The sequence below is a fragment of the Lepisma saccharinum genome, chromosome 20, assembly GCF_977018435.1.
Source record: "Lepisma saccharinum chromosome 20, izLepSacc3.1, whole genome shotgun sequence".
Classification (NCBI taxonomy): Eukaryota; Metazoa; Arthropoda; class Insecta; order Zygentoma; family Lepismatidae; genus Lepisma; species Lepisma saccharinum.
The window spans coordinates 70,801,491-70,827,526 of NC_139248.1; the positions used below are offsets into that span (position 1 = coordinate 70,801,491).

General features: G+C 39.7%; 1 protein-coding gene and 1 long non-coding RNA gene across 4 annotated transcripts in view; one reads left to right on the plus strand and one right to left on the minus strand.

Annotated features, from left to right (window-relative positions):
- LOC146003333 (uncharacterized) overlaps window positions 1-26,036 on the plus strand; it is a 399,672-nt gene that overhangs the window by 305,703 nt on the left and 67,933 nt on the right. The gene's annotated exons all lie outside the window — the stretch shown is intronic.
- Window positions 5,400-26,036, minus strand: part of LOC146003326 (serine protease 1-like) — a 46,217-nt gene continuing 25,580 nt past the window's right edge. For all 3 annotated transcript variants that reach the window (XM_083141605.1, XM_083141604.1, XM_083141603.1), the window contains exons 5-7: window positions 9,279-9,511; window positions 7,610-7,673; window positions 5,400-5,792 (exon numbers count right to left, since the gene is read on the minus strand). In XM_083141605.1, the coding sequence (XP_082997731.1) occupies window positions 5,662-5,792; window positions 7,610-7,673; window positions 9,279-9,511 (428 nt within the window). In that variant the 3' untranslated portion in view covers window positions 5,400-5,661. The remainder of the gene's footprint in view (window positions 5,793-7,609; window positions 7,674-9,278; window positions 9,512-26,036) is intronic.

The window sequence follows — 26,036 nt, forward strand, 5'->3', positions numbered from 1 at the left end:
GGTAAAGCAGTAAAGTAAGCTGCGAAAAGTGAGAAAAGGAAGAGGTTACGTAGATTCGAAAAACTGAAATTCTACACACATGTACTGTACACAAACAGTATATGAAGCAACTTAAAATATTATTTAACACCACTGCATTTGCAATTTCTATTCTGTACACACGATAAAATATATATAGTGTAATTTTGAACTTGCCAACCTAACTGGATCTCCCCGATATTATGGGGATAAAACTGTTGCCTTGTTTGAACCTCGATGGAAGCACATTGCAAACTCTAAACAGGAGGCCCAGTCCCAATTAGCCTATCGGAGCATAAAGTGTCCTTGTAACATGCCCTGGCTTCGGCCAATCGAATTGCCGTTAAATTGTTGCCGACTTAAAAAATATGGCGCGAAAATGATGAAGTTTCTTGTGGAAAAAGATGTGAAGATCTTAGAATTCTCTAGTATTGCTTTATATCAGGATGCTGTTAATTAATCACTAAAAAGAAGTGATCGACACATTCAAATCATAACATCTTTTACTATAAAACCTATTCATTTACACAATATTTAGGGTTTCCGAGAATGAATGATGGGGTTCGGTGAAGTTATTGTGAAAGATACTGTACACGTTATGCGTTGAAAGTTGTTTCATTATGTTGAGCAACTCGTACAGTTCGTAGTGTATACTCCTCATTAAAACCTATTTGTTGCTTCCATCACATTGAACGGTCTTCAAAATGCGAGAAAAAAGACATTGCATGTCAGTGGAAGCAGCTAAAATTTATAAAAATATACTTCATTTTGAAATATGGACCTTATCTTGAATTTTAGGAGCTCTTCTGGGCAGATTACTCCTGATCTTATATTCAAGTGATATGAAACTGTGACAAGCAGCAGACTTTTTAAAATTAAATTTCAAAATTTTGCACTGTTTAGCGTCATGTGCAGTTTCATGAAATCCATCATGCGATGAAGTACTATGAAACCACTTGGATGAATTACTTAAGTTATTGCAGATTTATTTTTAGTATTAATACAACCGATTTGTGTTGGTACAGTTTACGTTTCTTATTATTATTTGACTCAGTATTATAGGTAGGTTTCATGTGACGTCAGGATGCGCACAGTCGCCATGTTTGCTGCCAATTTTCTTTGTCGTTTGTAAGGAAATATCCACCACGTACCGTTCGTTACACTTACATCTGAACCAACTGCACGTTTGAATGTCTGTGTTAGTATCCACCTCCCGCCCGCTTGAATTCCGTATGCTTACAAGAACTGGCCTCTATCATGGCTGCTCGAAGCCACAATGCAACAGTTTGTGTCGTAGGTGAAACACACCTATTTGGTGGTGATCCTTGCAATAACCAATGCGTTGAGCAATTTCAGAATGTTGAGTGTCTGGTGAACGCAAGGGCCAGATGTTTTACCCGTGGTTTGATGTTCTTAAAATTCATATTCGAGGCGTTCCTACTGTGGTATGTCGGGAGCGTTAATTAAAATTATTTCACATATGTTGCAAATTTAGCGATGTGAAATTATACTTTATTAGTAATCTGATATATTCAGCGTATTCGGTTAAATGACGAGAACGAAATTGTTGGAAATAAATCTAAAGATATAATCCTTGAAGCTTTCCTGACGGCGAATGATGAAGAGGTTTTCTCGGGCAATCAACCAGGTGATTTCCGGATGGGCTTCCGAACTTTTGAGAGCTAACATCACCCTCATCTTCAGGGATTGATTCCCGAGAAAACCTCTTCAACTCTTCAGATATTTAACGTTTGTAACGCCTCCAATAGGGATTTTGAGAGCGGCGAGCCATGGTAAAACGTCCTTATTGCCTGAATTCTAAAAGTTTTATGGAAACAATCTTCCGCACACGCTTTGACTTACGTGGGATCATCCTCACTTGATGAAAGCACTCCAGAATTGTCGTCTCAAGCAAGCAGTTCCATCCAAGACATTTCTGCAGAATGAATAAATAAATAAAACGAGCTCGCTTATGTAAGTTACCCTTTAATCCAGGTCCACACGTAATGTTTTCGTCAGCCTTGCATGATGATGGCAGACGTATCAAACAAAACATTACGTTTGGACGGTAAGTTTGACGACCGCTCGAAAGGCGGATGAGCTGGAGCTTTGTTTCAGACAAAACGGAAGACAAGTCGATGCATGTAGACGCACATCCGTCTAATCGGTCCAACTTCGCTCAATTATGAGCCGGGTCTTGTTGATGTTGGACGAATCATGACTTGTTTTTCAATTACTGGTTTACGTAAATAAATCGCCAATCCTCATGTTCCTGTCGTAATACACGGAGCAAAATTGAAACTTTATAATTTATCCCATAAAGAAACCACTTTCGAGACCACCGTGAGCGATGTGATTTTCCCCCAATCCCACCGCATACACTGAAATTATGTCATGGGTGGGACACGCGTACTACATTCTTGATTTTAAAGGAAGTATTCTATTGGTAGTTAAGCAACATTTTTCTTAGTTTCTGTGCAATGAAATATGAAACTTAACACTGGATTAAACGTAACTACTCTTAAAATACTTTCCCAGATTATTTTTTTTTTACTTTAAGTGAACAATGTTGTGTCACGGATGGGGCAGACGACACACTCCCTCTTCACTTAATAAGAAATTTATTTTAATTTCTGTGAATTGTCAAAGGATGAAAAATAAATCATTTATGACAAAGAAAGAAGGAAATTGGCCTTTGAATATTCTAGTGGAGTTGAGGGAGAAATTTAACAGTTAAAGGAGAAATGAATGTTTTTTTTTTGGTGGGACACAGAAGAAAACAAAAGTAAAGAGATAAGAAAGTTATGCAAATGACAATTTTAGATTGTTCACTCACAAGACAGGATAAATTTACAGCAATGCATTTAATTTTAAAAATTGAGGTTCGGGGGCACTTTCACATGAAATGACTCATATTTATCAAAATAGCTTCCTTAACGACTGAAGAAATGACTCGCACAAAATTAGGAGTAAGTTTTACGTTTGTATTTCAACAGTTTGACTCGAACTGCAAAATTTATCAGTTAATCTTTTGCAAGCTATTAAAATTAAGTTGTTACAGCTAATCATTTTGAAGTGCTGTTATTAGGAACTTAACGCTGAAATTCCTACAACTTACATCCTATACTGAAGAACAGCCTTACATCGTGTATTGCCTCTTAATAAATCAGTCTTCCCTGACTTGTCTGTCGAAGGAAATATAATTAACGACATGCTTTAATGATTCCATGACAACAGTAATCTCCTTCTGGTTGTAAGTCTAATTACTAGGGAGAGGATTTTAAGGTGCAGCACCTTTCCAAAAATATAGATGTTTTCACACCGATCGTTTGAGATATGTGTTTTGGGACATGGAATCAAGTAAAATGAACACACTTTGTTGCACCGTTTTGTGAGATTAGCACATTTATCTCATTTTTAGCCCCTCTTTGATGTTTCAGCACCTTTTCCTTCCTTTTCTTTCATGTTTTGCTAAAAAATTGGACAGAAAAATAAATGATTTCGCTCTTCTTGAGCAGCTACATAAAATCCTGTAGTCTCATTTTGTAGAGCAGAACGAGAGATATAGAATGGTATAATATAATCATTGTAGCCCCAATATTTCCCAAGATAATGTAGCAAATCCGCGAGATTAAACACAAACTTCAACAAACCCATTCGGCAGAACTACAGTTCTCTATGTGGTCCGCGCACGTTATGTACAGAAAGCGCAGAAAAATACGAGATCGAAAAAAGGCATTTTATCAGCACCTTTTTCCAACTTTTTCAAAACATTTTCAGAACCTCTTTTTCCTTTCCCGACTATAATTTGGCACCTTAAAATCGTTTCCCTATTAATTACAAAACCACTTAGAGCACAAGAGTAAGTGAAAAATAACGTTCATTAGTTTTAAACCACTTGAGCCCCACACCCCATGGGAGCACTTTACCTTTTTTTTATTAGTTTTAAAATCCTAAAGCCATAAAAGGCGGTTGTCCAATTCCATTACTTGAGGGTTACTATATTTTAAATAAAAACAACTTAGTGTTGTTGAACCCTTTCTTTACCTTTTAGGATTACTGTCTCACGGGAAAAAACATACCTCAGAATTTCCATGAGTGTACACAAGAGTGGGGAAATACGGGGAGTAGATACATTTTTACTTGAAACGATACAATCGCAGATGGGTGGGTATGACACATATTTTGTACAATAATATTCGGTAACCTCTTGTGTTTAATTTTTCTCCGCACTTTTATTTTCCAAACACGAATTTGATGCACTGTGTTACTAATCTGTCTGAACGAAGTATAATGCGAATTATTATATTTATTATAATAACATTAATCTTTTCAAGTATCTCCCTAATTGCCCTCACGACGCCGAAATTTTGGGGACTCCCACCGGGAATCGAACCTGGGACAGCTTACACCATTACACAGCCACCTTGGTGGCCTAGAGCGTTGAGTGGTCGACTCATGGCCACTCGACAGTCCCGGATGCCCTGGACAGCAATATTTCTCCTAGTCACCGCGACAGGACAAGAGTCGCAGGAAAGCAACGTAAAATAAAACACATTGAAATTCATTCCAGGGTTCACTTATTACGGAGAGATCCGAGTTTCGATACAAAAATTACATTTTGGGGCATATCAGAACATTTGATTCAAGAATGGGATGTCGTCACTTCCCGTTATGCTGTACCACTCAGAAAGCCCTAGTTCGAATAGAGAACTTTCATTTCTTTTGTTCCTTCAGCTGTTTCATCAATTCACCGCCCAGCCTCGTCGTCGTGATTAATGCAGCGAGGTAGAAAAACGAAGTAAAATGACCAATATATACGAGTAATTACGAAAAGATTTTATTACATTACATAATTCATTAAATTCTGTAAATATGCTCATTATGTACATTGCACTGGAATTATTAAATTGTTAAAATTGAAATCCTTTACTGGCAGTAACAATTTATTACTAAGTACGTACAAAATATTTTCTACATTACTGTGCACGAAATGATTACGTCTGCAGTAATTATGAGTTGTGCATCGTACGAACTTTAATTTAATTCTCATATGTTTTTCAGTTAGGTTTCCATACTAAACAATTTTCAAATAATAGATTCTCCTCTGCATTTTCTGTCATATTCATAAATTAAAACTTTTGAAAGAAATTTAAAGAAATGATTGACCACTGATAAGCATAGTGTAAGACGTTTCGTTATGTACACGTTTGTTATATATGGAATGGTACGTTAGGCCAGTTAGAGGGTAGAAAGCTGGACGATGACTTCTTAATCGTCGAATGTATCAATTCATCATTCATCCTCATTTAAGCCAGAGACGTCTCAAAGCAGATTAAAAGAACCACAACAACAATATGGGAACCAAAAGAGGGTGAAAATAGTATTTGAAAAGAGAGTTTATTATCCTTTCAATCAATTTTTGAAACAATTTTCTTTCACAATGCAATAGTAGATTTTCAATTCTAGAATCAATACTTGCAATTGTATAAATTAAAAATCTTCGACTTAGTATTTATGTTATACACAGATTATGCAAACCTTAACTATACGTCAATATTATTTTTGAGCATTAGTATACACAGTGAATGTCTGAGACTTTGTAATCTGAAGACTGCTTGAGTTGAAGGATTCGAACACTTGTTAATTCGTGCACTGGATGGCCTTATTTTCATTCAGAATCTTCTGCACCCAGTCCAGGAAATTTGACACCCTGGTGTAGAGGCCAGGGGTGTTGGCGTTCCCACAAGAGTCCCTTCCGAAGGAAACCAATCCTGTAATTCACAAAATGGTTTTATATTAATTATAATATCCATTTAAACCCGATAATAAACCTGGGACTCCTTATGTAGTGATGGTGGTCACGCAAACGAAATACGACGTCGTTCTAGAGAATATTTAGTGAAGGAGAATATAGGATAATCTTCCTTTAATCATATCCTTGCACGGGGGTAGAAAAATACAAGGCGGCTGGTTGCCATGACGCCTGAATTTTCAGTTCTAAAAGGAAAATTAATATTTCGAGTTCGTTTATCGAAATGCCCATTACCTTTATTATAAATAACGAGTAGTGTACCTATGTGTGTTTCAATGCTTGTGTGTTTTCTGTATCATGTAATCACTCATTAAATAATAATAATGAACATGTCATTAAAAATATTTCACTCTTGCTAGCCGAATTTTAAAATTGCAGCAATATATTAGAATGTATTGCAGATAGTGGAGTGCCCAATGGGGCTTGGTGGGGGTTATAATCCCCTCCTTTGGCCCAGTATTCCTAAAAAAAGAACGTCAAAGGTAGGAAAATATAACAAAATGAGAGCTGACTACCAAGAAAAAGTATACAAAACCCCTCCTTTTCTAAAATCATGGGCACGCCACTGATTGCATAAACTGTAGGTCCAGTCCCAATTAGCCTTAGTGTGCATAAAGTGGACTTAAACTCCAACTAAATTAATCAGTTTTTCATGCTCAGTTCTTTAGGAAAGCCACTCCGTCGCAAGAATTAATTACTTTTAAACGAATCTTGTGTTAATTTATTAATATAAGCTCATATTTCAAAATGTTGGTTGGGTTCGTGGTTTTCTTAGTCCATATAAGCCCCCCATCCCCAAGAAGGTTGGTCCCTGAAGAAAGAGGGCAGATGACTGAATTATTTTAAGTTTCTTTTTCTACTGTCCTTGTCACACTTCTTTCATTTTTTGCCATACATTTTTGTTTCTTCTGTACTTCATACCACCAACCACTGTGACGGAGTGGTTAGCACAGCAGTTACCACGCCAGGGATCCCGGGTTCGAATTCCAGCCTGGACAGGGTGTTCTTTGTGAGTGTCCCTTCATCAATTTCATCACATCACTCATCTTCACCTTCGCGATTAGCCAAAAGTGGAAAAAAGAAGTAAAATAAACCCAAACAGTTATCTTCCCAGTTGATGTTCCAATATAACAATTTAGTATCTACTGTATACTCTATCCCAGGAATCTCTGGAGCGAGGAAGTGAAAACAAGTCTCTGCGCAAGGAACGCGTGAAGGGGAAGTGAGTGTATGGAGGAGAAATACTGCTGCAGCTACCAGTTGTTAACAGCAGCGTGTACTGCTTTGCTCCGCCCACTCGCTTTCTTCCCTTCTCTTCCGTTATGTGCGACCTTGCTCCTCATATTCCCGGGACGGTATAATTATTCTTCGATAGGTTCCCTCGCTCACATGTCACAAGCCACCGCAGACTTTTCTTCTCTTCCGCAAGATGTATGATTCTGGTCTACAAGGTCGTCCCCTCAACTGGAACAATTTCTGAGCATTTTCTCAACACCTACTTTAGCTTCTTCTTATCGTCTACTGTGTGCTGCTGTCTTGCTTATCACTTGCTATGTCGTACACAAATATTTTCTAAGTGTGGGGATAGAATGACGCAAGTGGATTCTGTCAATATTTATAGAATGTGGGTGTATCAGGCCCGTACCCTAGAGGAGCTATGAAATATTTTAATGTGAACCCATAAAAGCTATGAAAATAGCATTGGCAATTGTGCTAAAGTTCAACTCGTTTCTACTTTACTACTAGCGATTAATGCAAATAGTTACGTATACTTACCTATTAGATAGAACTTGTTTGCCACTTTGTTGCTTGGCATCATAAGGGGCCCTCCACTGTCGCCCTGAAAGTGTTCAGACCCAATTAGATCAGTTAAATGCTTTTCAATATAATAGTTGGTAACGAAATACACGTGTTACAATGTTCATTCGCTTATTTTACGCATGATTTGAAACAAAATCACAAAACGATGCGAGTGAACAGTTATAATGTAACCGAAGTTAAAATGCCTCAGTTTGTATTTTATATTTTTGTTTTTTAAAGTCTCTTTGACAAGTGGCGGCGATAAGGATGAATAATGAATAGATAAATTAGATGGAGGGAGATCATGAAGAAAGGAGCCTCCCCATGCCAGGAAATAGTGTTTAAATTTAACTTCATCTTTAGGAGACTGTTTTATGAAATGACGTAATTCACCAAACTTGGTACTTTTCCAATTCACGTCATGTACCTACTTTCTTTTACGCTTACACAAGGAAACTATCAAAAGCAAATTATCATGTGAATCTTTGTTTCTTTGTTAGTGATATCCAACAATAATCCAACTTTTCAAGGCCCATCACATTTTATTTATTGTTTGCTTACTATTACACGTTTCCTTGATGTTTGAACTAACTTTGCCTGTATGACCGTATTTGTAAATCTTTAAATTTTTAAAAGGTTCGTTCTGTTGCTAATTTTAAAAGATAGCCACGAACACGAATTGTTTTGTGTAGTTACAAATAGTCCAGAAATTATATATGTGGAAACCCCGGGATTAAAAACACTAACTGTTGATTATATTATTTATTGGTCACTCTCAGCACAACACAATTTATGCCAGAGTTACTTGGTTTTTTCTAATATTTTCACTCACAGGCAAGTATCTTTTCATTTTAGCCTTTTCTCAAAGCAGTTTCTCCTTGCTTTCGTTCCCTTCACAAATCCTTGACTGGATGTTGTTTTACATTGATTGAATCGTAAAGGAGGCCCAGAATAGAAAACTTCGTGCACTAACTTCAATTATAATTGACGTAACACAATTACGATAATTACAGTCAGAAAAAAGTTCGGATGTTTTCAAACCAATAGGTGATTCTGGAAGTATTTTGAATTCTGATCACGGAAATGACATCAATTTCATCCCATCACGTCAGGATTTTCCCCTAGGTCAGGAATTTTTCCCATTTCACTAAGTTCAATCAACCCACTATATTATGACATTGAGTATTGGATATTTTGTGAAGGTAATTTTCATGAGGGATTTCGAAAATAAAACTACGTAATTAAAGTTCATACAATTTTCATGCCAATATGTCATGTTAAGGTGGATTAAATGCATACAATTCCAATGCATTTATAGTTCAAAATTGGAGGATTTGTATTGTAAAAAATCAATATTTTACCACCATCTAACCAGAGCCATCTATTTGTGAAATAATGGAAGTACACATTTTATTGTGAAATGAAGGCAGTTAATATATTGCTATTTTCTGGAAAAAAAAACTACGTGATGGGTAAAAGTGGATTTCATTTTTGGAATCAGCATGCTGAAATTATTTAGAGACAACAGTCACCTGCGAGACATCGAAACCCATATCGGTCAAAGTTATCTACCTCACTTGCAAAATTGATGTCAAAATTTTAAGTTATGTTCGTACTTGAAAACAGACCTCCCTGATCGTCTTACATTGCAGGCGTCCTTTCCCCCGTCCATGAAGCCCGCGCAGATCATGTTCTCGGTGATCTCGTCGGGCTTCCAGACGGTCCTCGTGCGGCAGTCGTCCAGGCTCATGATGGGGAGGTCCACTTCCAGCAGGTGCTTGGACAGCGTCTTCAGCCGCTCCTCGGAGCCCAGGTCCTCAGGGTTCACCGTGTAGCCCCACCCGATCACTCGGCCCATCTTGTTCACGATGTCAGCGTCTGTAAACACAGGAGAATCACGTGCTAGATGTTCCCGGTTTCCTTGACGGACACAGCCAATCGTCCGAGATGAACGGAAATTAATACTAAGGTGGTACACTCAGTTATGGTCAGGGGCGGCTTAAGGGCCGCCGGACAACTGCCAGGGGAGCCAAACCAGGGTGTCCTAATTGAGTAGCGCCAAAACCTTAATATTGATTATGTAAGTGTGGCTACTTATTTTAAAAAGAGTTGTTACAAACCAGATATTTCAAATTGGAAACAACAAAGGATGGAAAGAAAGGAGTTTCGAAAAATAAATAGAGATGGCAGAACAACGTAAACGAATATCCATCATTTATTGAAGGGTAAGTATCTATTTGCTGAGAGCAAAAGTATGATACAAAGATTTATAAAAGATAAAGTCTATGTATAAAAAATAAATAAGATATGTGACAACTTACGTTTTCAATTTCTATGGTAGCATGATATTTGTTACCGGTATGTACTTTATAGTACATTGTTATCTTATATAGTGGAAACGAGCTATCAAAATACTAGTATACCACGTTTCTATATTCTATCCTTTATGAGGTCCACTGATATAATACAAAGTCGAAAGAGAGAGAATCCAATTGCACGAACCCTACAATCTGGGTTAACGCAATCTTGTCGGAAAATTGGGGAATCGTCTATTTCCCCTTTCCGACGACTTGCGTACGCCCACTGAAACCACAGATATTCACATTCATACCACTAATTCACTTGCTTAATTTAACTCTATTTTATACCTCCAGGATTAATGGATTAAAAAAGTATTCTATCTTAACAGATATTTTATTATAAACTTAGAAATCAGGATAACAAAAGTTATAACCAGGTTAGTAATTCAACAGATATACATCTAGAAGTAGTTTTGCATTAATCGCGACGTAGTTTACTGTCTTTTACGAACAACATTAAATTATCCGGTAATACTATAACGCCTCTTAACTTTAAATCAGAACCAAAATTTTTGAACAATTCAACAACACATTTTATCCCACTTCACTGTATCAAAAAAGACATCCCTTCATTTTTTTTAAGCTGGCCCTGGTATTTGTAATTCAATTCTTAATAATCAAACACAAACAGTCACTCACTCATTCACAATTTCTCTCAATTAACACAATTTGTTTTAAAAAAATAAATTTATATACATATAATGCAGATAAATTATCCAGTCATACTTACACTCAGCACCCAATGCTCGTAAATAAGTCACCAGGATTTTTCTATCTGAACTAATTCCTGTCTGTTCCAGTCAGCCTCGGAGTATGTAAAAGGACCCGCACTAGACAATTCACCTTTTTTTAAAGCATGAATGCAAGTCCCCAATACTGCAATACGGATCTACAATCAAAGTTTACTTCTCCAAATTATGCGTAGGCCAAAAAATAAAATTAGACAAATACCCCAGTTGACTATTTCCGTCCCCGTTGCGTATACCGGCAATTTCCAGTTGAAGTTGGAAAAATACTGCTCAAGCGAAAACGATAACGTTTCGCCAGCCACGATGTTTGCGGTGACTTAAATACTTCACTCGTACCACAAAAAAGGAGAGTGAAGCTGTGGCGGGCAGATATTAATATAGCAGGTAACTAATCGCCGCAGATAAAAAGGAAATCAGAAGTGGTTTTCATCATTCACCAAGTTCAAGCCTACAGTCAGTTAATAATAGGTACGCACAAAGAAGTACACAATGAAGTAAACGTTTTGGGTCTCCAGAAGCACAGGTCAGTATAGCCTTTGCTCTCATTGCTCTCATTGCTATTGAAATCTTAGAACTTGGTGCTGCATAACATAATACACTTGTACATACATTTCAAGACCATGTAACAATTTAAACTAAGAGATTACTGCAATTTTGATATCATGTAATTTTTAATTAAATGCATACGTACAATAAACATATTCTTTAACAGTAACACTTAAAGTATTTAGAACTGTGAATAATAATAATAATAATAATAATAATAATAATAATAATAAAAAGGTAAAGTGTTCCCCTGTGCATAGCACCACGCCATGAAGGCGTATAGGGGGTGTGGGGGTAACGCCCCACACTTTCTTGATCCGGTCGTGAGTGGGGGTGATGTGATCAGCATCACGCCCCTGACCGCCTTTACCCCCCAGGGTTTCCCCCAGGTACCCATGTTATTCGACGCTGGGTGGGCGCCGGGGCCGCTTTCACCGTTAGAAAAGTTCCCGGATTTGAACCGGCCGGGGATCGAACCCGGGACCTTGAGCATGGTAGTCAGACGCGTTACCGACTGAGCCACCGCGGCCACCAATAATAATAATAATAAGTTTATTTATTAAGCGGGCGAGGTTCAGCCTATAGGCTGCTCTACCACCTAACCCTTGTCAATAACGTTACATATATAATAAACTGCATGTGGAGCAGTGAGCTACATGTAAAATAATACATATACTTGTAGGAGATACACAAAATTAAATGAATACACAAAGTGATTAACTACAAATACAAAAGACAAAATAATTAGTAATAATAAAAGACAAAAGTAATACAATATAATAAAAATACAATTTCATGTACTGACTTGATACCTTCAATATGTGCCTCGACTCTGCCATTGTTCCAGTATATCTTTTAATTTACCTCTGAAATTTATGCATGCAATGTTTGCAGGCAATGCATTCCATGCTTTGGGAGCCGAAAGGGAGAAAGATTATTTGTAGCCCGTAGTAGAATGATGGGGTAAATCGAAATTGTTCCGCTTGCGAGTAGCATATTCATGGATATCCCTACGAGAATGCATTTTTTCGAACAGATACTGCGGTTTACCTTCTGCTAATATACCGCGGAAGGAACAGAGATAAGTAACATGGTGAAGGTTTATATTGGGAGTGAGAAGTAAAGGGACCAGTGTGGAAAGTGGTGTGGTGCCAACAATCTACCTCGACCGGGTGAAAATTTTATCTTGAGCCGCCCCTGGTTAGGGTACATTGTTCACCATGTTAAAAGTGGTGGCCAGTAATTACACACTTAGGTTCGCAAACATGACTACTGGTTGATTACTGCAACAAAGAAATTATATTAACAAAAATCCTATAAAGAGGAGAGAAGAACAAAGAGGAATGAAGAAAGAAAGGAAAAAGAACGTGAGATAAAGAGTCCAACCACTTTCCAGATGAAAGGAAATGTTTAGCTAAATCGCCTGTCAGGTGAAAGTACAGTTGACAAGGAAAAGCCACCTGCTGGAATGTTCCAGAAAAAACAACTTTCTAATAATCTTGTGTCTGGAGGGGAGTGATTCTTGCGTATATATATCTTCCTGTTTTGTACCTTGTTTCATTTGTACTTGGTACAGAGTCTGAAGAAGACCTTGAAACGTTACGTTTCTGCCTTGGTCAGCGTATTGAGTTTTTCCTATAAAGTGCTCAGAAGGCACGAAAGTGAGTTATCAAAGTTACACGGTACCGCAGATATCCACGGTCAGGAACATGAATGGGGCAAAATAATGAGAGGATGGGAGGGGAGAGGCTACGAAGAAGAGCTGTTACCCCACCCCACCCCATCTCCTCTCCTTCGCCATACTAAGGTTGTTGAATCGGTTTTGTTCCAAGTGGGTTGTAGAGCAATCACAAACAAAAGAGCCTTTGCACACCTTAGCCTCCATCTGTTCAACTCGGAACAGTAGCGTGGAATTAGGATCGAACCCGGAAGTAATTACTACAGAAATGATCTTTGGGGGTGTTGTTCATCTACTTCAGGGTAACTAATAGCCAGAATATCTTGGGGAAAATATATATCTAAGGAAGAATATTAGGGACTAAATAGGTTTTGTCATGAATATTATGTTAAATACTTCTTGCCACAATACCTTATCAGAAGGTTATTATAGTCCACGCGTTTACTTCGTTAACGTCGAAAACTAAAAGAAAGCCGCCGCCACAAACGTGGCTGGGGATAAATAGCGGGCGAGTTCTTTTCGTCCAATCACACTCAACCTTCAGCCAATGGGCGCAGCTGTCATTCTGCTCGTCTACTCCACGTGGAGTCCTTGAGCCAATGGGCGCAGCTGCCGTTCTGCTCGTCTACTCCACGTGGAGTCTCAGTCACATGATTACGGATACGCTGTTGCCGTACTTTGCAACTTCAATGTGGAGACCGTGGAAAAATGGTCGTGCGCTGAGGGACAAAGTGGCGTAGAGTAGATGTGTAGCAACACTGTGCCGTGAATTTGATTGTTGGAGCTGGTGGGCGCGCTCCGTCGACTTCAAAGCCAGCCGGTCGTTAACGTAGCTAGCGCGTCGACTATACGTATCCATATATTGTATCAGTAGCTGAAATGTGTTATATTTCAATGCATGAAGATATAATAGAACGTAAAATTCGAATTGTAGAAGTACAGGGTGACGCGTAAGTCACCTTAAACATTGAACTAACGACGGAATGAGGAAACAACGATCGAAAGACTTCGGAGGTAGTGATATTTCGTGATCACTGATAGGTTGGGAGTGCCATGTGATTTTGCCTTGTGAGGAATGGTTAAGGACATGGTGTACTTCTCACAACCGACGAACTTAGCGTGGTTATGGCTTATTGGGTGAGCTGAAATTGGCGCCCCCTGTATTAAACTGAAAAAAATATAGTGGAATCTTGTCTGCTGGTACGTTGAAATGTTTGAAGTCTATAAGGAAATATAAATGTCTATGAGTGTAGGCGGCCCCCACCACCGAAATTTCCAGGTTTATGAAAATTTACGAGTTAATGGTAATTTTGTTAACATCCTGGAACTTGAGTTAATGATGATTTTTTAAAATAGTTTTCCAAATATAACTGTTACTTATCAAAATAGTCGTGGATGATATTTTTATGGGTTCGAAAACCTTTTCATTCTACCCTCGAATGTTAAGCGTACTACATGAAACAGAATGTGGTTCCGCTGGTTCCATGGTTGTAGCCTGGTTAAGATGGTATCTTTGATAAATTTTTCTACTGTTATACTTGTATGTATTCGAGTAAACTATTGTAACGAATTTTTCTGGGTGATTGAGATGAAACGGTCAAGTTCATGAAAACCTGCACACTTCATAAGAATGTGCTGAACATTTAAAATAACATTAAGCGACTTGCACCAATGTAGGGTGTGGCAGGGTGGAGCTTGCTCCCCGTTACCCCATTCTGCCAAATCCCAAGGAGGAAAGAGCTGAACTCATTCTGAAGGTCTCTGGCCGATGCAAAGTCCAAAGCATTTTGCCGTCTCCATCAGCAGATTTTGGCAGCACCAGGAGCTGCTTCGTTGCCTTTGATGCCCACACTGACAGAGAAGGAAAATTTACTTCATTGTAGGGTGTCCAGAAGAGAGTGGTTCCAGACTCCAGACGAAGGAATCCGAATAAATGAGGACCTTTTGCAAAGTGTGAGATTTAGCAAAGTACAGCGCCTTTAGTATTGAACAGAGTTCTGCCATGTAGATGGAACGAGCAGAATGTATAGCAAAGCAGTGACTTTTGCGAGTTGACAGCAGGGCACAACCCACTGACTCAACCGATATGGACTCACACGATAAAACATTTTTTTTTCACACGCCCTTTGAACTACTTAGAGGTCTACCAGCCACTTTTCACGATTACCACATTATCAAGGATAGCACATTTCACAGTTTAACGTGGAAAACTGTGTTTGAATTATTGTGGCACTTACCGCGTTTACTAATTTTAGCCTTCAATAATTGTACGAGTGTCACACCCATATTTTGCCATTCGCTAAAACTCACAAAAAACATAATATTTTTTTATTATTGATTCTTTGTTTATAGAAGGGCACTTGTTTATTAATTATAATAATTACAAAAATTCCATCATTACCAATCAATTGTACACTCTCATTAGCATGAGTGTCACGAATAACACGAAACTGTTACATTACAATTATATTTTTATGAGCAAAACTAATACAGAATATTCAAAACACCCTAGGCAACAATGCAATGTATTTTCAATTACACTGTGTAACAAAGGTTTTCTTTCATGGATGGTATGTTGTGACCATAATACCCCTTGGTACCCTGATGTAGGAGCACTAGTTAATTTGTTTGTATCAGCCTCCATTTTCCCGCAAATGCAAAAAAAGGGATTTTTAAAATACGAAATTTCCCTCTTTCAAGGTGGCAACACTTCCCCTTGTGAAGTTGCAACACTTCGTGAAAATCCGTATCAGTAGTCGGTGGTACATTATTGAGAGTGTGTTTGTGTGTTGTTATTCATTGTTGTTCTGGATGTTTGTCTGTTCCAAGAACTCTTGTATGAGTTCACACAGTGTTAATGTACTGCTCAAAAGGTACTGAAAGCTGGATTTGCCAGCACGAAGATTTTAGTTTGTTGCTACGTGTGACTGTTAGATATTCCTGTTCGGATGTGACAAGTATCTCCGGTTCTGACATTATATGCGTTTGATGTATCTTTACTGTAAATCATGCCAAGAAGTTGTGTAAATAACCCAAACAAGTTCTGTTACATATGTGGAAGAGTGACTGTTAAGTCCAATGTTACTCACCTGACACCTGCTGTGAAAAAGGCTTATGAATTGTACTTTTCCTGCAACTGGGACCAGGATAAAAAATGGGCTCCGCACGTGTTGTAAATCCTGTGCTGTGAACCTTCGGGGATGGTTGAACGGAACACACAAGGCAATGCCATTTGCCGTGCCAATGGTGTGGCGTGAGCCACAAGACTACACCACAGACTGTTATTTTTGTTTAACAAACATTCGTGAAATACCCGCAAAAACAAACAAGTCAATCAACTACCCATGTGTACCTTCTGCTATTAGGCCTGTTCCACACTGTAATGAGTTACCTGCTCCTGTGTCACCAAATGCTTGGACGTTGAGTGACTGTGATACTGAACGTGAATCCGAAAGTGAAGGAAGTGAAGATCCTGTGTATGTGGGGAACCCACATATAATATGCCAAGCAGAACTAAATGATCTCGTGAAAGATCTGGAATTGTCAAAATCACAGGCTGAACTATTAGCTTCCAGACTACAAGGTTGGAACCTTTTGGGAAAGTACACGAAAGAAACAATGTATCGCTGTCGTGGAAGTGATCTAGTGAATTTTTTCAGCTGTTAGGAAGGTTTGGTGTACTGTACTGATGTGTGTGGACTTGTCTGCATTAAACATTGAGTATGACATGAATCAATGGCGTTTAATTATTGATTCTTCGAAATTCAGTCTCAAAGCTGTGTTATTACACAATGGCAATAGTTACCCTGCTATTCCAGTCGCCTATGCTGTAGGTATGAAAGAATCATACCAAAATATGAAGCTCTTGCTTGACAGAATGAAGTATGTGGATCATCCGTGGCACATTTTTGCTGATTTTAAGGTTCTTGGTCTGCTTTTGGGAATGCAGTCAGGATATACAAAACACTGTTGTTTTCTGTGTGAATGGGATAGCAGGGCGAAAGAGAAACACTATCGTGTGAAACACTGGCTCACAAGAAAGTCGATGGTTCCTGGACAGAAAAGTGTTAATCACACGCCTCTTGTTGATCCAAAAAATGTGTACTTACCACCATTACACATAAAATTAGGATTAATGAAGGTGTTTTTGAAGGCACTAGATAAAGAGGGTGGTGGTTTAAAGTACCTAAAGACAATATTTCCACATATCACAGATGCAAAGTTAAAGGAAGGAATCTTCGTCGGACCACAGATTAGAGAAATCATTAAATATTCAACATTCGACGAAATCCTGCATGAAAACGAGAAAAGAGCGTGGATTGCACTGAAGAATGTGATAACAAATTTCCTTGGAAACCGAAAATCTGAACATTATGCCGAACTTGTAGATGAACTGCTACTGAGCTTTCATGCAATGGGTTGTCACATGTCTCTAAAGCTTCATTATCTACACAGTTACTTAGACTTCTTCCCAGAAAACTTAGGTGCAGTATCAAATGAACATGGTGAACGATTTCATCAGACAATTCGTGTCTCAGAAGAAGGGTACACAGGAAAGTGTGGGATTACTATTTTAGCTGACTATTGTTGGAGCTTCAAAGGAGAAAATGAGGGTGCTCAGTACAAACGAAAGCGCCAATAAGACTACCTTGAACATCTTTATACTTTATGTATCATCCTTTCCATTGTAATGACCCCGAGTTTGCCATTACTTCGTGGTTTTATATTATTATTATTAGTAGTATTATATAGTTAATAATTCATATATATATATTCATAAATATGGCCGCCTTTATAATCAATACACATATCTACAAGTATGAATAGCGGCAAATTTAAGCAATTTACATAGTTTCAACATTAATCGTTTCATTTGCTTTTAAATGTTCTAAGGAGTGTTATAAGTTTCATTTTGATCAGTGAATTGAAGCCGAAGTTAATAATTTCTGAGTTAAATTCCTTATATCTATTTGTTGTTTCATGTTTCTGTCAAACGCCGTTCGTTTCTCTTATATTTTGAAAGCCATTGTTGATTTATTTAAACTCTTGTGGTGTGAGAAGATCACGTGCTTTTCATTGCATTGTTGCCACCACTTACCTAAATTCACTGTGCCAGATTACTGTACATGTCTAATATATTACTGTTGGCTTTCATCGAACTTCCTAGTATTAAAAGGTTATTTTGTCTGGTAACACTGTGTAACTGAGGAGGTGTTTTCGCCTTCCAGGAAAACGGTTAGCTGTCGCGCGGAGAGATTTGAAGTAGGCAGAGGTGCTTCGTGTTACGGGAAAGATAGGATTACGCATCTCGTGCTGTACCGTTCAAAAGTATTTGAATTGTAATTTTTAGTCTGACATGATATACGTGCGTGTCTAAAATAAACGTAAAGTTGAACATATTGCGGTTTTTCTTTATTTCGAAAGTTATTTCGTACTTGTGGATACCTGCATCAGGAGGACAACCTCGTGGGTTGTCATTGGACTTCACCTATGGATCCAAGGGGAAGGAACGCAGTATCTCAACCCGATCCCTGGGATTATCCAGCATGCTCTGCTGAGCTTATAAGGTAAGTGTACTTGTGAAGTGAACCGCTACGCGGGACGTAGCAAGTTTTTGGCGCCACATCGCGGGGCTCGTGAAGAGTGAAGATTGTCCTTTCTCCCATTGTGTGAAGTGCTTCCCAGTGGTCCCGAGTGTTTTGTGTCCTCCCAAAATTTATACCACTTTCCCAGATGATGTATAGGAAAAACCTAAGGAGCCAATCACGCAGCGTAGTACAGGAGACGACAGCGGCGTGTTGCAGCACTACTTGGACAGAAGAATCTGGATACCGATGTCAAAATTGTGACAGTTTATTCCACACTGGGTGTGTGGCACGGGCAGATACTCTGGTCGGCGAGAATGACAAGGAGTTGCTGTGTCAAACGTGCTTTGAACAGAGGATGCGGCCGGTGGAACCTGTACTAGGCACCTGTATCCCGGATTGGATAAAGGCCGTGATGGAGAGACAGGATCAGATGATTGCTGCCATTGCTGAAAAGGAACGTGAGCGGGAAGAGACCAGGTTAGCTCAGGAACGTGAGCGGGAAGAGACCAGGTTAGCTCAGGAACGTGAGCGGGAAGAGACCAGGTTAGCTCAGGAACGTGAGCGGGAAGAGACCAGGTTAGCTTAGGAACGTGAGCGGGAAGAGACCAGGTTAGCCCAGGAACGTGAGCGGGAAGAAAGAGACCGGCAACGAAAAGAACAGTTCGTCAGCGCTATGGAACAGAAGGAACGTGAGCGGGAAGAGACCAGGTTAGCCCAGGAACGTGAGCGGGAAGAGAGAGACCGGCAACGACAAGAACAGTTCGTCACCGCATTATCGGAAAAACAAAGGGAGAGTAATGAACAGATAGCGGGAAAGTTTGGTGATATTATGCAACAACTAAGTGCTCTTCCTATTCAAATACAGCTTACATCTGAACGTATTGGGCAAGTCGAAGAAGCACAACAGGGTCTAGTGTCCAAGCAGACTGTCCTTGAGTCCGAGGTAGGCGTGTTGAAGGATCAAGTGACTGAACTTTCGCAGGACATTTCTGGTCTGCGGACCCAGCTAAAGGAGACTGTGACGGAGACCCACACGAACCTACAAAACGACATTGCAGACCTTCGGCAGCGTGTGACAAATTTAGTTGTTCGAGAGGAAACTGTTACCCCTCCCGTAGGCGAAAACATGGGCCACAACATTACCTCGTCGCCCCTTCACATTGCAGGAGTGTACGTACAACAGCAGTCCTTGCAGATTGAGAGAGATCATCGGCCTTCTGTGCGCGAGTCCGTACCTGCTCGAGAGGCAGCTCGGGTTGGACAGTACGACGTTGACGAACGACGAGTAAGAGATGAAGTGTCTGATTCGGATAGTGCCCCTTTAAGAGAGTGGAATCTTCGTTTGCCACGCATGACAGACATAAATCAGTTACCAAAATTTGACGGAAACATTGAAGCGTACTCAGCGGAAAAATATCTGACACACCTAAACCTTAGCTTTCGCCTAATGCATGTACCTTATGAGTGTCGGGTAGGTTTGCTGTCTCGAATCTTTGTGGGAACGGCTGAACATTGGCTTTCCGCAAACCGTGACCAGTTCCAAAACTATGAGGACTTTTGTGAACAGTTCCGGGCACAGTTTGCTTCCCCGGAAGCTAAACAACGACAACTTGCTGCCTTGCGACGGCGTCGTTATTCTAGGCAAACTAATTCGTCCATGGAAAGTTACGCCTGGAGTACCTACGCTGTTTTTAAGAACCTGTCTGACAGTTTACGAGCAAATGAAGTGGTGACTTTGATAATCGAACAGCTCCCTTTTCGAGTGCGACATCTGTGCCTTGCCAACGCTCCTAGGAACATTCGTGACCTGACAACATTTCTTAAAAGTTACGAAGTGTGCGAAGAACCGATGGGTTGGCAAACGTACGACAACACGGCTGGCGTACGACGACAGGAAGACTCTAACTTTCGTCGTACACAAAATAACAGAGCTCCACAAGTAAGGATGGTAAGACAAAATAACCGTCCTAACAATCAAAACCAAAATTCATTTCATCCGTACAATACTTCTCGACGGCAGAATCAACAGAACCGGACGTCTCAAACAGATGAGCGGTCAGAAAGAACGAGGCAATGGACACCACCTGCTCGTCGACGACAGCGATACAGGCCGAGCTACCAACGGTCAAGATCGGACTCTCCCCGTCATAACGCTGAAACAAACACTGATGAGCCGCCGTTAAGTCACGAACAGCAACAGGCCATAAATGACTCTCGAAACTACTACTGGAACATGAATCAAGCAGGTGGGAATTCTGCGGAAAACTCTCACCTTGCTTAATTGATCAGCTCCGTGTTGGGCAAGGGCATCTTGAGGAGCTATCCCACGTTACTGATCCCAGATCTTTTGGAGTGACCACGACGATTGATTTAACTGAAACTGAAAAGGCTGTGATCCGAGGTGCCGTATTTAAAATTCAAAATTTATCTTCAAATAGCACCACTCCGATCGTGAATAGTAATATCGCTGGACTTCCGGTATATTGTGTCATCGACACCGGAAGTGAGGTATCATTGTTGAATTATGAAATTTGGGAACGTTTAGTGCAGAAATTCAGTGGTATGGCACTTACAAAAGAACCACAAGTTAGGCTGACAGACTTTACAGGAAAACAGCACGTACGTGTGTGTGGAAAACGAAAACTTACAATATCATTTGATGGACAGGAAGTTCAAGTAGACATTTTTGTGATCAAAAACATTCCGGCAGATATGTTTTAAGGAGTTCCGTTTCTGCGTGACTACAAGGCTAATGTGGACTTTCAAACCAATCAGCTGATACTTCGCCTCGATGATGAATCATCCTTGTCTGAGAATATAGTTTTTAACGTGGGTGCAAATGAGCAAAGGAAGGCTGTGCACCACGTTCAGTATGACAAGTGGATGGCTAGTGAGGAGGATTTGAAGTGCAAGGTCGATGAAAGTATTACTTTGAGTTTTTCAGAACGAAAGGAACTGTTAGATTTAATTTTAAAATATCAACCGACGTTTTCTGACAGACCAGGGACGGTCAAAGGACTGGAATGTGAAATAAATTTAATAGATCAAATTCCTGTATTTCGGAAGCCTTATCCGATTCCCATCTCTAAACGTGCTGCACTCAACAAAGAATTAGAACAATGGAAGCAGTGGGGAGTTATTCAAGAAACTATCTCACCATATTTAAATCCTGTACATGTAGTAGACAAGCCTGACGGATCAGTTAGACCAGTATTAGATTTAAGGTTTTTGAACTCTAAGGTCATTGTGCCTCGAAATCACGTCCCTCCGATTGATGAAGCAATCCGTCAATTTAATGGTTCTAAATATTTCACTAGTGCAGATCTTGCCTGTGGATATCTACAGGTAAACATTAAGCCAGAGTGTCGAAAATATACAGCTTTTTCTGATCGTGGACGCTTATTCGAATTTCTGAAGATGCCCTATGGACTTGCAAACGCCCCAAGTGTCTTTGTGTATATTATGCATCAAATCTTTGGACCAGAAACTTCTGACTTTCTAACAGTGTACCTCGACGATATTCTGATCCATAGCCCTGATTTCAAAACGCATCTATCTCATTTGGAGTTTGTGTTAAATCGTTTAACAGAAGTTGGGATGACAATTAAACTGAAGAAGTGCGAATTTGCAAAGAGTGAGGTGTGTTACCTCGGACATATAGTATCTGGTGATGGAGTAAGGCCCGATCCGAAAAAGAATGATGCAATTATAAAGTGTCCTGTGCCTAAGTGTCGGAAGGACTTGCGAAAGTTTCTAGGACTTGCCAACTGGCGTAGTAAGTTTATTTCAGGATTTGCTATTAAAGCGGAACCCTTATATTCTCTGCTCTCGAAAACCGTGAAGTGGAAGTGGTTAGAGGAACATCAGCTGAGTTTCGAACAGCTAAAACATGACAGTGAATCCGGCTGCTTTAGCGCAACCCGACTTTAACGTTGACTTTTGTCTTCAGTGCGACGCCTGCACGAAAGGTCTGGGATGTATGCTATTTCAAAAATGTGGCAATGACACTCGTGTGATTCATTACGCTAGCAGGAAACTAAGAAACAGTGAACGCCACTATTCAATTCATGAACTGTAGTGTCTTGCGATTGTGTACGGTGTCGATAAATTCTCTATTTATCTCAAGGGACGACCTTTTACGATCTACACTGACCACCGCGGGCTTGTCTGGTTAAGAAATTCACAGGACTTGAACAGCCGTCTGACCAGATGGTCATTAAAGTTACAAGCGTACCAGTTCCAGATCGTGTACGTCACGGGCAAGTCTAATCACATTGCAGACACCCTGAGTCGTTATGCTATCGATGAAGAAAATACTGTCACATCACCCGAATCCACTACTTTTCATATTAATTATATCTGGCATGTTCGAGAAGAAGAAGAAGAAATGGAAACTTGGGCTAACGCTCAAAATCTGGATACGTTCTGCTCCAAAATTATGACAGTTTTGCAGAAAACCTCTGAGAATCTAAGTCCAGGAGAAACGAAAGTGCAACAGTTATATAAAATGCATGGTGGCTTATTATTTAGAAAGATTTCAGGGGAACTTTGTGTACCAGTTAGTTTGAAAACTAAAATCCTGGAACAAAATCATGACCACAAAGGACATTTTGGGATCAGTAAAACGTATAGACAGATTAAATACAGATATTACTGGCCTAAGTTGAAATCCGACACTGTAAAATATGTCAGAGATTGTGTCACGTGTGCGCGTACTAAAGTAGATAAATTGAAGTTACTCAAGGAAGAATTACATATCGCACCGAAGGCCCCTCATGAGCTATTGTCCATAGACATAATTGGAAAATTACCAGTTTCACAAGGTTACAATTACTTGTTAACCATGATTGATGTAGGCACAAAATTTGTAAGTGCGTACCCTATGAAAAGAGCCACCACGCAAGAAATTACAGGAATCTTGACTAAGCAATATTTAGCACACTATCCTGTGGTGAAGGCAATAATATCGGATAGGGGAACTCAATTTACATCATCTATGTGGAAGGACTTTACTACACCTTATCATCCAAGCAGCAATCTTGTTGAACGTACTAATCAGGAGATAGTGCGATTATTGCGCCTTTATTGTCATAGAGATCATCAATTGTGGGCGAAATTCATTACTGATATTGTTTGGCTCCTAAACAATGCGATCTCAGAAGTAACCGGCTATGCACCGTCCGAACTATTCTTCAACCGGCCGTTACCCAACGACTCGCGCATTGCTGCATTTTGGCCAGAAGAGAAACAGGCAGACCAGAACATATGGAAATCCAAATTAATCATAGTCTCACAGCGGCAAACTTCCCGGAGAAATCTGAAGTTAAACTCCAAGAATGCAAGACCGTTGAAGTCCGGAGATCTGGTCTTTATGAAAACTCACAAGCACAGCTCTGCATTTCGGAAACAAATCCATAATCTATTTCAAACCTATATTGGTCCATACATTGCCACCCAACTTAAACACAACACAGCTGTTCTTCTACACCCAGACAACCTGACAGAATTTGCGAAGGTAAATTTGGATAATTTAAAACTTTTTAATTGTTCATCGGAACGGAGAAAACTTATTGTCCCGCAAGAACCCTGCGAGTGCGAGTAAACCTATTTTTTTCAATTGTTGTTTTGTTCTTTATATTACTCAATACTGTCGAACAAAAGAATCCATTGTTAGAGTGCCACACACGTAAATTTGCCGTTGCGTAGAAACGAATTTTCGTTTCGTCTCCCTCTCTCTTAGCATCATGTGTTCTACCCTGCTCGAAAACCTTCGCTATTGTTGCCACATTGTCATTCCATTCCTGGACACACTCGCGCAAACATCATTGAAAACAATTGAATAGCGCTCCAGCTCGCGGTTCCCACCGTTCGGTAGGGACGCTGATGTGGCAATATAGCACGGCGTAGTGCTTGCTTCTTTTATGCAGTGCATGTTCATTGGCTAGCTAGTAACTAGTGTTGCCAACTGTAATAATGAAGCACTATTTCTGTCACGGAAGGGGAAAAGGCAGGTAAAGTGGCGGTGAGTTTTGTTGGATTGGAAGCACCATATTTTTATTTTATACTAAGTATTTGACCGGTTTGACGTTGTGTGCGTGTATTGCGTGTGTGTATGTAAAAGTGTGTGTTTGCTAATGAACGTTAAATTCCATAATGCCTCCAGTTCTGTCGAAGTTGAAATCAAAAACCTTGCATAGCCAAGCTCGGGAAATTCTAAGCAACGTGCACGAGTTCATGAAGGAGGAAGCCAGTCATGGTGTTAGCATCCCAATAAAGCATTTTGGCAAGAGAGCAGCGAACAGCAGCAACAAATTGTTCATATTTCATAATTTTGGAATTATTCAAAATAAATAAATTATGTGGCTCCATCATTATTTCAACTCTGGCTCCGGCACGTGTTCTTGTAGAAATTGCATAGAGGAGGCTGTCATTTTTGCTGCTTAATGCGATACATATTGTTTTCTGTGTTAAAATTGCCATGCTTTGATGGGTGACCAAGTTCATAGCAGGGCCGGCGGAAGGGGAGGGCGAACCGTCCCATCGCCCAGAGCGGCAAAATTTGAAGAGAAGAAAAAAATAAGCCTATTGAAAACTGTGATCGAGCGAGATATTCTTTTGCGCTGAATAGTATTGAAATAGCATAAGAAGTCTCATTATTTATTTTATATTTTGATGTTTTAGTTAGGAATATATTGATTTTCAATTTTCCGTTGCTGCGTAATGACCGGGGGGGGGGGGTCGAAATAGAGCGGCATCTGCCGCCACCTCTCAGGGAGGCAAAATGACTAGCGCCGGCCCTGGTTCATAACAAAAGAAAAAGCCGCGCAGCTTATCGTCTAGTGGCAGTATATGTACTTCTTATTGTTGTGGAAGCCGGCATCCTTTGTAAATGTACAACAAAGGCAACCGACTGTCGCCGATCTCAGAGAGGAAATAATAATACTGCTTCAGGAGGTGTGTTATGGTGCAATTGTAACGGTTTAACACGTTGGCATGTTATTATCTGCCGTTGCAGTTCCATACCAGTGTATACGGGTTTTGGGAGTGAAAAGTTAGAACGCCACCAGTGCATTAATGCAATGAAAAATAATATATATTTTTTTTTATTTTGTTTGAAATCACTCAAATAAGGAATCGTATGAAGAAGTCTTCTTTGCAGCATTTTTGGTAATTTTACTTATGTGTTAGTTCATATTTTGCGAATTTTTAGTAGCTACATACAAAGCCACTTGTTAGTACATATTAATCCTAGTCCTGGTATAATGCATGACGTTTAAAACTCAACGTTAGATAGACCTGAATTCTCTAATTTTATTGTTGTACGTAACAGCTGTGCATCGGCGCACTGCAGCGATTTTTCTATCTGCTCCATTAGCAACACTGCTTCTTTAGTTGTTTCGCGCATCGCACGGCAGAATTATCTGCGCTGGACTCTAGGTTGAAATGCAAGAAAGAAAGAACTGAGAGTATAAGAAAGATATC